The following is a 15,623-nucleotide window of genomic DNA, read 5'->3' on the forward strand; positions in this document are numbered from 1 at the left end:
GGTGCTGTGGGTAAAACCTCAGCACCTAGGACTTGCCGATCGCATGGTTGGCGGTTCGAATCCCTGCGGCGGGGTGAGCTCCCGTCGTTCGGTCCCAGCTCCTGCCCACCTAGCAGTTCGAAAGCACCCCTAAGTGCAAGTACCGCTTTATAGCACGAAGGTAAACGGCGTTTCCGTGTGCTGCACTGGTGCAGGCTCGCCAGAGCAGCTTTGTCACGCTGGCCACGTGACCCGGAAGTGTCTCCAGACAGCGCTGGCCCCCGGTCTCTTAAGCGAGATGGGCACGCAACCCCAGAGTCGGTCACGACTGACCCGTACGGGCAGGGGTACCTTTACCTTTTTAAAGGGACCCCTGACTGTTAGGTCCAGTCGTGACCGACTCTGGGGTTGCGGCGCTCATCTTGCTTTATTGGCCAAGGGAGCCGGCGTACAGCTTCCGGGTCATGTGGCCAGCATGACGAAGCCGCTTCTGGCGAACCAGAGCAGCGCATGGAAACACCGTTTACCTTCCTGCCAGAGCGGTACCTATTTATCTACTTATCTACTTTGACGTGCTTTAACTGCTAGGTTGGCAGGAGCAGGGACCGAGCAACAGGAGCTCACCCCATCGCGGGGATTCGAACCGCTGACCTTCTGATTGGCAAGTCCTAGGCTCTGTGGTTTAACCCACAGCGCCACCCGCATCCCAAAACAAAACAGGAACAACATATAAATAATGAAGTACATAGAAATGCTTGTCATTTCTCGATGACAGGTCTGCAAAAATGCTGTACAATACAGTTCCTTAAGTAGATAGAATGAGAGCAAGAACTTTCACACACCCCTTTACACACACACAAACGTGAACAGGAGTATGACTCAGTTGGCAAGAGGCATGGGGGGGGGGGCTGAGCCGATTGTCCAGAACCCAAGAGGAAGGTACACATTAAAAACCACATAAACTGGCAGGCTTCCATGCCCCCCCACTGCTGCCCCAAAAAGACTGAAAGGGGGGGGGGGAGGAACCAAGAATGTTCAGAGAGTCCCTGCAGTAATCCTCTTAGGCCTCCTGGAATTACTCTGGTCTACCGCAAAAGCATGGCCGAAGCTCTCTAACAGTGAAGAAAAGCATGTGAAATCCATCTGACGAGAAGGCCACAGCCATTTCCTTTCAAGCTTGAGTCTCTGTCCTGCAGTCTTCACTGCACAGGCCCATCCTTAAGGACTGCCTGGAAGTTTCCAGGTTGATTCCCCTCACCTTTATCATGGATGGTTTGAGGCCAGTGTTCCTGAGAGGCCATTCTTCCCCTCACAGCTTCCATAGAGGTGCTGCTTTTTAACCTTGAGTGGCTCAAGCCTTACATTCCTGAGAGACCACTGTTCCCTTCACAATTTCTACTGTCTGTGCCAAATAAATAAAACAGCTTTCCACGTGGCAAGAACTCAATGGCCTGGGCACGCAGATTGGCATTTTCTCCTTAGGTGCTTCTTGTCACTCACATCTTTTCCTGCTCCTTTTCCATGGCCAACAGCAATGTGCTTTGAATGCCAATTGCCGGAAACTGCAGGAGAGCCCTGCTGCACTCAGGTCTTGTTTGCAGGCTTGAAATAGGCATCTGGTTCACTGTATGGAAGGCTAGATGGGCCACTGGCCAGATCTAGCAGGCTTCCCTTAACTTCTTATATTCCTTTGGCCAGAGTTCCTATTATGCAAGGTGTGGATAAACCTCTGCAGGTGGCAGATTGGGAAGAGGTATGGGTCCAGTCATGGGGATATTATGGAAAATCTGACCCACAGGGCAAACTCCATTGTGAACTTCACCAGAGGATACCTTGCCAAAGGCACAACTTGTATGCTGTCTGTGTAACCACACAGAGGTCAAAACAGTCTCAAAACTCCCATCATCCCTGACTACTGCGCACGTTAGCAGGAGCTGATGGGAACTGGGAGTCTAGTAACACCTGGGAGGGTCTCTGCCTGCCATAAAGAAACAAAGACCAGATTGACAGCAACTCACAGAGCAGCACAGGGCAGGGTTAGTCACTCTAGCCCCAAATGCCCAGGTAGGAAAGTTTGGCCTGCCCAAAATGAAACAAGCAGCACTTGGTCATTTCTCTGCTTCATAGCCCTAGTGATAAAGTGCCTGTATTTGAAAGAGGGGTGGTTTCTTTGCAAAACAAAGTCAACCCTTTCATTTTAGCAACAGCTTAGTGGCTTCTTGAAACAGGTCTAGATCCAGCCAAGAACAAAGTGCTGCTCTGCTTCAGCTGTGCTTGATGCCCAGCCAGGAAGAGAAATAGAAAGAGATTCAAGTTCGAGCTCCCAATTAATCCGGCTGAGGATTCAGTCACTTGAGCTTCTGTTTAGCTCAGTACCTTGAAACACCAAGCATCCATCTGACAAAACGAGTGTTCCAGCCAAACAGCATCTCCTCTGCTAACTAGTTAAGCTCTGAACTGTAATCCCTTTAGAATGATGATTTCAAAATAACTTCCAAAGAGCTTTAGAAGTAGTGGCAGAAAGTGGAACAGACCCCAGTTATGCATCTTGTCAAAGCATTTAAGATACTGGCATGACTCAGTCAGTACTGCTAGGATCTATGAGTAAAAGGCTGCAAGGACCTGGCCAGATTCTTCAGAAGCTGTACCCACATCTAGGCTTAAGAACACAAGAAGAGTTCTACTGCATCAGGTTAGAACCTCATCCAGCCCAGCATCCAATTCTTACAATGGCCAAGCAGATGCCCATAGGAAGCCTGCAAGGAGAACCTCAGTACAGCAGCGCTTTCTCCTCTTGTGATTCCCAGGAACTGGCATTCAGGGGCACAGTGCAACAGTGGCGGCAGAGCATACCTATTGCGGCCAGGAGCCACCGATGGCTTGAAGTGTTCGGAGAAACTGAAAGCCAAAGGAACTCTAAACAGGTGGCAGCTGGGGCCTTAAGCACAGGCGGCAAAGGGTCCTACTCAGCTGACCAGGCAACCCCCCCCCCTGCAATTTAACCCAGGGATGACTAATCCAAAGACATCATGTTGCCTGCCAATCACACAGGCTGAATCCAGAACACGAACACGGTTCTGGGTGGCTCGCCAAGGAGGGTGCCTTCCCACAAACTAGCAGTGTAAACAGAAAATGGGGGGGAATCATTTGCATGGATTGTTGACCTAATGGCCCCACTTTATTCTCCCACTAGCAGTGCTCATTTATAGCACCAACTCCTTCCAGTTTTAGCTATGCTCCTTCTTTAAACACTTAATTTAAATACAGTCTGGTTATTTCAAAAAAGCAAAACTCCCCTCCCCCTGCTTTCTCTACCTGTCCATTTCCCCTTGTCCTCTCCATCTACTTCCTCTGACCTGCTCTGCATCAGACTTCCTTCCCCAGGGATCAACTTTTCTTTCCCCTGCAGATCAACACATCTCAGTGCCACAGTGGGGGTGAAGCTGCATCCTCCAGGATCTGCATACATGAGTTGCCAATAGACGATGTAACTCCATCCTGGATGTTTGTTTTTTAAAGGAGTCCCACAGAAGCCACTGGGGCATCACTTACCCACTGCTTGCGAGCATGATTTCTCCTCTTGAAGTATAAGATTAACTTCTTCCGCATTGCCTGGTTTCTGTGAAGGAGAAGAAAAGGTAAGATTCTGTTAAAGTGCCTCTCTCTCCTTCTCCCTCTCCATCTCTCTCTCGCACACACACAGTTCTAGCATCAGTCTGCAAGGTCATTGTTCACACTGAGTTTTCTCCATGGCATGATCCTCAAGAGGCACATACATGCTTCCAAACCATGCAGAGAAGGTTCCAGCAGCATTTTCTCTGGTCCACGTTTTAAACAGCTGCAGAAGTTTAACTGAGCACCTACAGGCACCTGTCACATGCAAATTGCTTATATAGACGGTTCACACAAAGGTGGGGGAAAAACACAAGTCCTTTGGAATTACAGACAACCTGAAGAAAATTTCCCAGCACAACTTCAGTGTTATTATTTTTATTATTTATTAAATTTGTATACCACCCTTCATCCGTAGATCTCAGGGCAGTTTACAACATGTTGATGGATAACTGAACCCAACAGAGTACAAAAGGCTATTTGAATGAAGTTCTTTTTGCAGTAACTTCATTGAGCAGCTACAACAGACGTCTACATCTACACTATGGTTTTGAAGGAACTGCTGTGTACCTCTACACCACAAACTTGCATTACTACAATAATTATTGATATATTATACACACACATAAAATATAGTGCATAGAACCTATAAAACACAAAATATATTCACATTTTAAATTGATGAATATAATTCTTACACAGTATAACAAACAACTGCTATATATTACTTTTATATAATAACTTAGATAAACTGTCATTCATAGAATCATGGGAATAGTAGCATTTTCAGGAGATCAAAATTAGGATTCTCTAACAACACTCTTAGCAAACTACCATTACCAGAAATCTTTAGGGGAAGCTAAGACAGCTGAACTGGTATAAAACAAGCACATATTTAAAGTGAAGACAAGCCGCAGATATTTGCATGTGACCAAAATTTTGCCTGGTCAATCCTCACATAAATCTAAATCTCTTTGTGCTGAAGGCAGGGCAACCCATTTGCCTTCAATGCCCCCCAGGAATCAGCTGGTGCAACCCAAGAATAAGTGTGCCTCGAAGCAGATGACCGTGCAAGCGAGCAAAGTTACGTGCTGCAATAGCCCTTTAGATTCCCTGTGACTTTGCTTAATTGACTGAGCTCTGAAAATCATCAGGCCAACCTGGGGCATATGACTTTTCAGTTGCGGGCCGGAGACCATCCGATCAAAATCTACCTTTCCTAAGTTTGCTATCTGTTGCCACAGCTGTGTGACTCTCACCAAAGCGGAGCCCACTCCAAGCCTCCCTTTGTGCCCTGGTAGACTCAAACGATTAGCCAGGACAGGTACATACATTACTTTGTGGAAGTGGCCTTTTTTTAACCAGCTACATGAGGTGACAAGCTAACACCAGGTTCCCAAACAATGGCCATATTGAGCCCCATTTTCTCCAATTTGGCTGCAAAGGCTTTGATGTAAAAATAGGACACAATTTCCAAGGTATTGCTTGGTAGGGTAGCAGCTTCCTCCTTCCAACTGGTAAACAGGAGCTGACCCTCTGAATCAAAAACCCTCTACCCCATAAGCAAAAGCAACAGCAGAGGGAGAGCCCTCTGTGGTTAACCCAATTACAGCCAGCAAGAAGGGCAAGAGAAGAAGCAGGTCCACCATTAAACAATTCCATTACAAATCAGTCTGTTCCGTTTTGATCTGGTATGCTGAAAAACAACAACAGAACATCATCCCTCCGCTGCTGTTTGGAACAGCATCTGCCTCTGCAATTTAATTAAGTACCACAACGCTCCAGCTTGATTTATTTTACATGCATGTTTCTAGGTCTCATGGTGGGAGCAACAAACAAGCTTTTCGGGGGGGGGGGGGGACAACAACTGTGAGTCAATGAATGCTAAACAACAGCAGTACGGCAATGCCCACAAGCCCGTCCCTACAAACTTTGTGCTTGTTGCCCTGGGTTCCTTCAGTAGGGAGGCCAGAATAAAAATTTAATTGCTAGTAACAACAACAGTAAGACCTCTGAAGATGGTTTAGAAACTTCAGCTGGTGTAGAATTTGGTAGCCAGGTGTGCCTCACTGTGGTAAGATGGTTTGAGCGCATTACACCGATGCTGGTCTGGCTGCACTGGCTGCCCATTAGTTTCTGGGCCCAACTCAAAGTGTTGATTTTGACCTATAAAGTCTTAAATAGCTCAGGACCGCACTAACTCAAGGACCACCTCTTGCTATATGAACTGACCGGGACCTGAGATCAACACCTGATACTCTTCTACGTGTGCCTCCTCCACCAGAGGTCCAGAGGGTGACAACATGAGGACGGGCCTTTTCTGTGATGGCACACCCACATTGGAATGTTCTCCCCCAGGAGGCTCAACTGGCACCTTCATTACATCTCTCTAGGCGCTAGGTGAAAACACCAGGCCTTCAACCAGGCCTTTGGCTAGTCAACAACCTATAGCCTTTTAAATGTGCTTGTGGGAGGGGGTGGGGGAGGGGGTGTTAATGGTTTGTTTTTCTTCTTGTTTTTATTATGTATTTGGTTGTGTTTTTATATTATATTGCTATGCTGTGAACCACCCTGAGATCTTCAGATGAAGTGTGGCATACAAATTTATTAAATAAAAATAAAACAAAACCAGTAGGAACAACAAACATGAAATAAATGGCAGATCTTTAGGTCTGGGCAACCAGCCTCTGGACCCCAGGCTTAGTTCTTGGTATCATGCAGTGGTTTGGGGAGATAAACTGAATGTCCCAGGTTCGAGTCTCAGCCCAGATAGCAACTTACTCAGTGAGTTAGAAAAACCATTAAATTTCAGCTCCACCCCCCAAACACATGAGAATAATAGCAACACCCTATTCTGCAGGGCTCTCACAAGAAGAACAGACGCTATCTTTATAAAGCACTTTGAGAAAGTGCTACGTATATACTAAGTGTAGAACCAAAATGGTGCAGCACAAGGCTGGAGGATCTCAAGTCAGGGTCAAAGGTGGCCTGCTAGGGCCTCCCCATTTCGCCTGTGAGGTCATTTTGGTCGAAGTCATGCTCACCCGTTCTACACTTGCTGCCATTATGGGGCAGATAAGAGCAACACTTCCAAGGAACAATCAGGAGCTTAATTTCCCCACTGTTGCTCTGCGGGAGCAAGGCACACTCCCACTTCCCTCTCCCAGCATTGCTCTTTGAAGCAGCTTCTCACTGCTCCTTTAAACTTATGAGAATCATGAGTTTAATGGAACACCACAAAGCAGCTTCCCAAAATCTTTCAAACAGACCTGCACTGCTCCTTTAAATCTCCAATTTTCCCACCCTGTGCTTTGAAGTCCCAACAAATGGGGCTTCAAAGCACAGCATACCCAATGTCAGGTGATTGACAGGTGGGTGACCTCTCCCACCTGCCAAATTTAGCTAACCAGGAGTGGGGAGCCTCAACTCAGCCAGAAAGCTCATCAAGTGACTTTTTCCAGTCGCCACCTCTCAACCAAACATATCTCACAGGGTTGTTGTGAGTACAAAATGGTCGGGAAACTACTTTGAAAAAGTGTAGTACAAAATGCAATAAATAAATAAGAATTCATTATGAGGCAACTAATAAACATCAAATTAAATGACAACTTATTTGTTTAAGGGGTGTTTATCCTAATAATAGGTGTTCATGGAGAGCCAACCCAGTTTAACACCATTGTGGTTGCTTATTTTTGTGAAAGTTAATTGCTCAGCAGATCCTATTCCCATCTTGTTTTCATCACTAGGTGTGTGGCCTAGTGGTTAGAGTGTCAGACTCAGTCCTTGAATGTCAGGGTTCAAATCCCCACTCAGCTGTGACACTCACTGAGTGACTTTGGTCCGGTCACTGTTTCTCGGCCAGACCCACCTCACACGCTTGTGGTGAGGATAAAATGAAGAAGGAGAAAGTCAAGTGCACCCCTTGGAGCACCTTGGCAAAAAGGTGGGATATAAATGTAGTAATACATAAGATGAATAAGAAAACCCCATTGGAATTGTGCAAAAACCACAAAGCAACAACCCAATTAAGCACTCGGTGCAATGAGGCAACAGCAAAGGTGAGCTCCTCCTGTTCTGCCCTCATTAAGGACGGTGGTAAGTCATCTGTGAAGGGCCTTCCCACATGTGCTAAAGGTACCACACCATAAATCAAACCCCTGAGGTTAAGGAGAAGGGTTTCTGGTGCACAAGGGAGCAGCTCCAAAAGTGGGGGGGGGGGGGCAGAGAGAGAAAGACAGCAGGAGAGGGAGTAGAAGACCATCCCAGCAGCCTCACCTTCTCCCTGCTGGGCAAGACAGCTGAAATAAGTCAATAACAATCTTTTTCAAAAGCCTTGGGAACTGCTGGCCCAATCCGAGAGCAATGCAGGAGACCAGGAAGCTGTAACACAGAGACTCCAAGCACATCCAAAGGGCCTGAGAGAACAGAGATGCTTTACAATACCTGCCTCAATTATTCAGTTTTGCTGGACCCCCAAGGAGGTTAGTATGGAGGAGTGAGCGAGGCTGAGCTGGCTCTGTGCTTTTGCAACGGCAGCAAAGAGTTTCGAAAGCTGCAAAGCGTTTCCAAAGGGGCTGGGCTGTCTTGGTTTCCTTACCTTCTGCCCCCCACCACGCCTTGTGCGAGGGAGGGGGCACTCTGCGGATCCCACTCCGCTTCAAAAGGCTCCTGTGAGCATTGCTGTGCTTCGCAGCCAGTCCTCGCTACGTGCCACTGCCGTTACTTAGAAACCGTTTGCGAGAAGGTTAATTCGGGCCATGTATCGGAGGAAGCACATGTCGCGGTCCCTGGAGGCATAGCAAGCAAGCGAGGCTGCAGAATTTCTGCAGCGCAGCCGGCAGAAGGTAAAGAACTGACACACACCAGTGGGAGAGGCGCTCAGCGACTGCAAACAGCACTTTAGAAAGGTCAGAACTGCAACACGCCATCACCTCCCCAGCAACGATCTTCTAACTGTTTACATCGATTAAAAGGGAAGGAAAATCAGAGATGGCAGAAGCGCTGGGGAGGCCTAGAGGGTGGGACCAAGCTAAGCACACAGAAGCTCACCTTCGTAAGCAATGCAGAGGTTACATTTTTGGCTCTAACGGGCTCTTCTTTATTAAAAATAAATTGTAAAAAAATCCCCCAGACCTTGAGGGATACTTACATATAAAAAGTAGCAGGGTTGTTGTTTTTTTGCTTTTTTAAATGTCAGCTGTCCCTTTTGCCGTGGGAAGCTGTCTGCATGAAAAGATAGCTGCAGGGTTCAGAGCTGACTTTCATTTTTAAAAAAATTAGAAGTTCATTTAGTACCATTTCCAAAAATGTAACAGGGGAGATCTCTGCATCAAGACACTTACAATCTAAAATTCAAAAGGCAATATATGAAGAGGAAGGAATTGGAGACTGAGAGCAAAACAAGGGAAATTAGGTTTATTAGCAGTGGGGCAAGGGGACTAGCTTTGGCCAACGCAGCATGACCAGGCTCTTCCTACTTGTACTTGGGCTGGACATGCTGCTTGCCCACGACAGAGGCTGGTGCTAAACACCCAGGTGCCCTTCACGGCCTAAAAAGAGGGTCCTGGGCAAGCACAATTCTGGGTTAGCTCCTGGTTCAAACCTTGGAGTGCCTTACACCAGAGACAGGGATCCTCCAGCCTTCCAACAATATTTGTAGGGTTGCAGGTCCACCTACTTGCCTTCCTGAGGAGTACTAGCTTCTACGTGAAACGTCTGTAGGGTCAATAGCCAGCATAAGCAATGTTTATTCCCCCTGCTTAAAAGCCACTGGGCAAAGAGAACAATTCCACCTTAACGCTCTCATCGGGCACAGTTCCAAGCTCTTTGGAAAAGAAGTCTGTGAAAGAAGTTTGGTGTTTTGTATTCCCTGGCCCACAGCCACCTGAATATCTCTGGCCAGCCTCCAGGGGGGTTAACAGCTTCAGTATATTGTGTAAACGTATGCTGCACGTAGATTAAAAAACCCAAAGCCAGGGAGTGGCTGGCGGGGGAAAGGAGAGAGATAAAGGCAGCGGAGATATAAGAGAGGCCAGCTTTCCTGAGATGAAGCTGGAGCCAAGAGAGAGACAAAAGCATGTCTGTTAGGTGGTCACAAACTTTTATCGCAGGTATTACATTACACAGGAAGCCTTTTGACTCATCCAAAAGCCAGGATCAACAACAGCAGAGAGCTTGGCAAAGGGGAACGGAAAGAAGGGGACCAAGTAGGGCCGGCGGTTCAGATGGCAGAAATCAAACAGAAGGAGATGCCCAGGAGCTGAGGAGGAGCAACCCTCTTGCCTTTGCCCTTCCAGCCTAGGAAGAGATTCGCGCTGGCAGGTTTGGATGGAATGAGGCAACCCCAGTAAACAGGAACAGATGGTAACTTCATTTGGTCTGCATTTCAGAGAAGAAGCTTAATTCTCAGTTCAAAGGTTTATATGTGTGTTGGTGGTGTAATGTGATCCATGGGTGCTTGGTCCATGTCTTGAGTTAGCACATCCCCCAAGCTGCTGGACGTTCTGAGTTGCACTGGGTTACAGAGCAGAGTTTGAGTGTACGACTTGCTAAGTCATTCACCTTCCCTTTAGTTCAAGAATGCAGAGATAGGTATAATGGTCTCTAGGGCATTGCCTTCATTATGTTCTTGTATGCATGGGGCTCCTGATGCAAATCCTGGTGTTGCCCTGTTTGCTGTCAGGGTCTGACTCTGAATCTGTGAGAGTCCGGGGAAGAGGCTGTGAGCAGCGTTAGCTAGCATGGTGACAGTGTTAGCGGATCTCTCTGTACCTCTGTATCTTTACTACAGATACCAGAAGATCTGTATATAGTAGATAGCAGTGTTCAGCTTTGTCTTGTGTCTGGAGACCATAAACACTTTGCTACTTTTAGCTGTGTGGCAGAGGAGTTTTCCTCTAACTGGGACTCTGGAAGAAGCTGTTGTGCTGGAGCAGGAAATCTCTGAAGACTCTGCTGAGACATCACAGTGGCTGAGGTGTGGTGAACTAACAACCACCTTCCACAAGTCACCAACATGTGTGTCAGAGGTGCTCTGTAACTCAGTGGCAGGAGTTTGCATATTGCATGCAAAAGGTCTCCGGTTCAACCATGACATCTCTGATTTAAAGAAGGATCACAAAGCCAAACTGGCTCCCCCCAGATACTACTGGGCTCCCAATTCCCACCAGCCCCAGCCAGCCTGGCCAATGGTCCAGCCCTTTGTGTTGGTCTCATAGATTATGCGGAAAGGGTGTGGCTCTGTGGAAGAGAACCTGTTTTGCGAGCAGAAGGTGCCAGGTTCAATCCCTGGCATCTCCAGCTAGAGTTGGGAATGCCTCCTCTCTCAATCCCTGGAGAGCTACTGCCAATCAGTGTAGACAACACTGAGCTAGGGGGACCAAGAATCGGACTGCATATGAGGCAGCTTCCTATGTCCCTTCCAGTTCAGCAAAATCTGGAAAGCACCGGGTTGACTACCCCTCAGCTAGAGGGAGAGGTAGAAGGACCTGTTGTAAAACAGCTTCCTATATTCCTACTCATACTTTGCTCGCCACAGTTCTTGGTACCTCATCCACTTGGGTTGAGGTGGGGCAGGGGAGAGGGAATGGTACATAGTATTTGGGAGTCAGGGGTTGAGGGAGAAGGAAACCACCAAGGCCAGCAACATGCTACTCAAGCATTTAAATAATTCATCCAAACACTTTCTTGCAAGCTCACAAGAGAAACTCTGGATGCTAGGGAGCAGAAAAGGGACGTGGGGAGAGTTTTTAATTGAGGGGGTTGCCAGCTGTGTTTAAAAGGGGAAAGGGAATCAAGCACCCAAGAAGACTATACTAGTATGTGGCCACCTTGGCAACTTGCTGCATACCTTCAGCATGAAGCAGAGCGTATTACAGAGAAGAGAAGGCAAAAAGGTCAAAGAAGGAGAGAGCCTCCAAAAGCAAGATTTTAATAATTGAAAACAGTAGAAATGCAATCCTTTTATAGCCCTGCTCTTACCGGTGCAGATTCATTAGGGTCACTCCAGGCTAAAGGCATTTGAAGCTGTAGCCCAAGGAGGGGTTGGTAGCAGTGGGATTGCAGCACCTGCCTTGGAAGCAGAAGGTCCCAGGATCAAACCCTACTGGCATCTCCCGGTGGGGCTGGGAGAGACTCCTGCCTGAAGCCCCCGCGGGAGAAGAGCTGCCACTCCGTGTGGACAATACAAAGCCACGTGGCTCTTCAGATGCTGGACATTAACTTCCACCAGCCTCAGCCAGGATGACATGAGCTGGAATCTGAGAGTGTGTGGAGGGCCATGGGTTTCCCATCCTTGTGTTAAAGATCCCATGCTATTTGTTTATTAATTTATACACTGCCCTGGCTACATGCCAAAAATGACTTCAAAGCAGTTTACAACTCTAAAATCAAGATATAATTAAAATTAACAATAGCCATGCTTAATTAAAATATACAATCAAACTATCAATCAAAAAGCCCAACAGTTTGGAAAGAACAGCTAGATCAATAAAATCAGCTCAGGGGACCACCTGCCTAAACAGATGAATCTTCAGGAGCTGGTAGGATGCCAATACTGATGAGGCTCCATCAGAGTTGGCATTCCACCAGCTCCCAAAGACATACCTGGTTAGGCTGGCATTCCCCTGAACCCAATTTCTGCTACAAGGGAGGGAAAGGCCTCTCTCTGCCTCAGGTCTGGGAGAGCCACTGAAAGTCAAAACAGTGTCAAAGCTGGGCTGGAGTCACTAGAGGCCAGATTTTACATTAAGGCAGCTTCTTGTGTTACCACCACAGCTAATGTACAAAGTCACAGTGAAGCTCTTTAAGCCACACTGCATCTTGGTCTCCCAGGGAGCTGAATGCAATGATTTAGAAGCTCCTGAAATTGCAGATGCAGGAATGAACTGGGGCATGAAATTAATTTTAACTGTGCACTGTTAAAAGGCAGAAACATTAAACATCCAGGCATTGGTTACGTGGATCAAAAGGGCACACTGTGCACAGGAAGAGAGGACAGCCTTATGGGGCCAATTGTTAAGAATGACATGCCAGAATGGAGACTCATCATCACATCTCCAGGCCCACAAAAATGCAACAATGGCGTACCTTGGTAGCAGTGGAAGGAGAGGCGAAGGAAGGAGAGGGAACAGATAGGAGGACAAGGAGTTTCTGGGCTCAGAGGCTCCCTGGGCAGCCTCAGAATTGATTGCATGACTTCAATCACGGGTGGGCTACCTTCCGAGGGTAACATTAGCCATACACAAGAGTATGCCCATTAAAACTGGTGGAGATGGCTAACTTCACTGAGTAAAACGTATTTGGATACAACCCTATGGTTTCTTTCATTTTAGTTAAACACACAGAGAGACAAGTTCCTAGTCCTTGTTAGTTGTGCGGCACTGAGACCGAGAAGCCAAAGATAAGAGGCAAAAGGAGGTTGGGGGCTGGCAAGGGCTTCTCGCAGTCTTCAATGCTGTTTCTCAGTCCAACTACGGCCTTAGGCTCAGTGGCAGAGTATCTGCTTTCCATGCAGAAAGCCCTAACTTCTCCAGGTACGACTCCAGGTACAGCAGGTGGAAAGCTGCTGCCAACCAGTGTATGGAAATACTGAGCCAGGCAGACCTGTGGGCTGACTCGAGATAAGGCAGCTTCTGGTGTTTGTTCCCCTCCAGGTTTGCTGTGCCAAGTCTCAGCTGCACAGGGCCACAAATGCCAACCCAGCAGTCCATTCCGATTTTATCTCCTCACTCACTGGCTTGGGCTGACAGCCTCCGGGCAGCAATACAAGCCTGCTGTGGCTGTTCTTAGGGCGCTAGCATTACACTCCCTCCTCTAGCTGCACTGTGGCTGAGCAGGCAAGGGACAGTCCTCCAGAGGGGACCACAGAGGATATACATTACCATCATGTTCCCCTCAGTGCGTTCCTGAATGCCAGGGCAGCCACCCACAGCTGACAAGAACCGCATTTAAGCTATCCAATGAGGTGAGCCACTAGGAAACATGCAAGGACTGTGAGAAATGGCCTTTGAATCCTGAGCTGCACCTATCAGGGTCTGGGGTTGGGGGGTGGGAAAGGGCATGCACACTGCCTCAGGACCAGTATCTCAGGGTCCCAGGATATGGCATGAAGCAGGGGTCAGCAACCTTTTTCAGCTGTGGGCCGGTCCACTGTCCCTCAGACCATGTGGTGGGCCGGATTATATTTGGGGGGGGGAATGAATGGATTCCTCTGCCCCACAAATAACCCAGAGATGCATTTTAAATAAAAGGACACATTCTACTCATGTAAACATCCGTGGGCTGGATTGAGAAGGCGATTGGGCCGGATCCAGCCCACAGACCTTAGGCTGCCTACCCCTGGCATGAAGGCATAAGGAGCTGCCACCCTGCTAAAGCTAAGTGGGTGTGGATCTGGTCAGTACCTGGTATATGCCACCTTGGGATCTATGATGGAAGACATGAAGAATATAAATATAAGAAATGCAATGCCACACCGAAGACCACCCTGGCCAGCTCTGGCAGGGGAGCCTCCTGGGCAGCATGGCATCTGGGGCACCAAAAGAACTCCAATACTGTCTCACATACACACTGTTTGAAGGGGAAGCACTCAAAACCTGGGAACTAGAGAACTTTGGCAGGGGGCTGGTTTGTTCCTTCACCCCACCTCCCCAGTCTTGGCTGCAGCGAGGTTTGAAATCTGTAGGTCCACAACAGGAGACCTCTCCCACCTCCTCCAGCTGGTGATGCATGACAGAAATAGGTTTGCTTATTCTGGATCAATTCCTGGATTTTATGATCTTATTATTGGTGGCATTAACCCCCAGCACCCAGAAACGCAGGAGGTTGCCAACAAGTCTACTAGGCCTCCCCAGATGAGGCGGAAGAAAGGCCCTCACAGTTGTCCTTCTCCCATCATGGAAGCCCAACCTCCTTCTGCCCACTGCTGTGTAAATGTCAGCATCCAGCCCAACAACTCCCAGCCTTCCAAAAACACGTATTGGGACTCCGTCAGCCATCCCAACCCAAAGCTAATAACAAAACACCAGGGAGAACATTAAAAGTCCCCACAATAATGAACAGGTCCAGGGAGCATTATAGCCAAAGCAGGGCCAGCACAACTGTTAAGGAAGGCGAGGCAGCTGACTCAACCAGCAGAAGCTGAGGGGTGGCAGTGGCAGGAAGACAGAGATGAATCTCGCATGCAGCCTGCCATGTGGCCTCTATGTTTGCCTGCTGCTCTCAGTACGACGGAGCGTATTGTCCTGTCACTTGCCAGTTCTGTCAGCTTCTGTACATGGAAGGTGCCACCCTTTCCTTTGCTTCAAACACCAAATATGTATCAGGAAAGCCAAAATATTAATGTAATGGTGGAACCAGAACAACAGAGATAAAGCACAGTGCTCCCAGCTCCCTCCCCTCCTCTCTGTCTGTCTGTCTGTCTGTCTGTCTGTCTCTTTTACACACACCCTTCGCTACAGTTTGGCTCAGTCTTCCAAAGCATGGCACTCAGTGGACTTCGTTGGACAACAACTCTCATCAGCCGCAGCCAGCATGGCCAGAGATCAGTCATGATGGGTGTTCTAGTCCCAAACATCCAGATGTGGCCAGGTTGAGGAAGCCTGATGATCTACACCAACTCAAAACCCACACCTGATCTGCTGTAAGAGCTGCTGTAAGATGACACACTGCGGTTGTGGTCTTTTGGGGGGAAGGACAGGAAACTAGACTTAAGTTGCAAGGCTTCACTTCAGGATAACTTCTGGATCAGGTTGGAATTTCCGACCTGAGCACCAAGGGACCTGGCCTCACTCCCCTCGTCCCAATCTTCTGGCTGTGCTGACCAAAGCCACCTTGCTCCCATGGCTAGTGCAGGATCCTCTACAGACATCCCAAACGAGCTCTGTGCAAGTGCAGAATCCTGTTTGCTGAACTGCTCAGGGATGGTGAAAAATGCCATGAATCTTCAGGTCGTTTCAAATCTCCCATCCAAACACAGGCACACGAACGTCCCCCAATTCCCTTCTCATCACACCCCTTTCTGTTTTCCAAAA

The 15,623-nt window shown here is 48.0% G+C and overlaps 1 protein-coding gene across 50 annotated transcripts in view; it reads right to left on the minus strand.

The window, feature by feature from the left end:
• Positions 1-15,623, minus strand: part of NCOR2 (nuclear receptor corepressor 2) — a 372,848-nt gene that overhangs the window by 189,225 nt on the left and 168,000 nt on the right. For all 50 annotated transcript variants that reach the window (XM_083476607.1, XM_083476588.1, XM_083476601.1 and 47 more), the window contains exon 9: positions 3,532-3,598. In XM_083476607.1, the coding sequence (XP_083332733.1) occupies positions 3,532-3,598 (67 nt within the window). The remainder of the gene's footprint in view (positions 1-3,531; positions 3,599-15,623) is intronic.

This window comes from Podarcis liolepis (assembly GCF_965112155.1).
Source record: "Podarcis liolepis genome assembly, chromosome: 15".
NCBI classification, from domain to species: domain Eukaryota; kingdom Metazoa; phylum Chordata; class Lepidosauria; order Squamata; family Lacertidae; genus Podarcis; species Podarcis liolepis.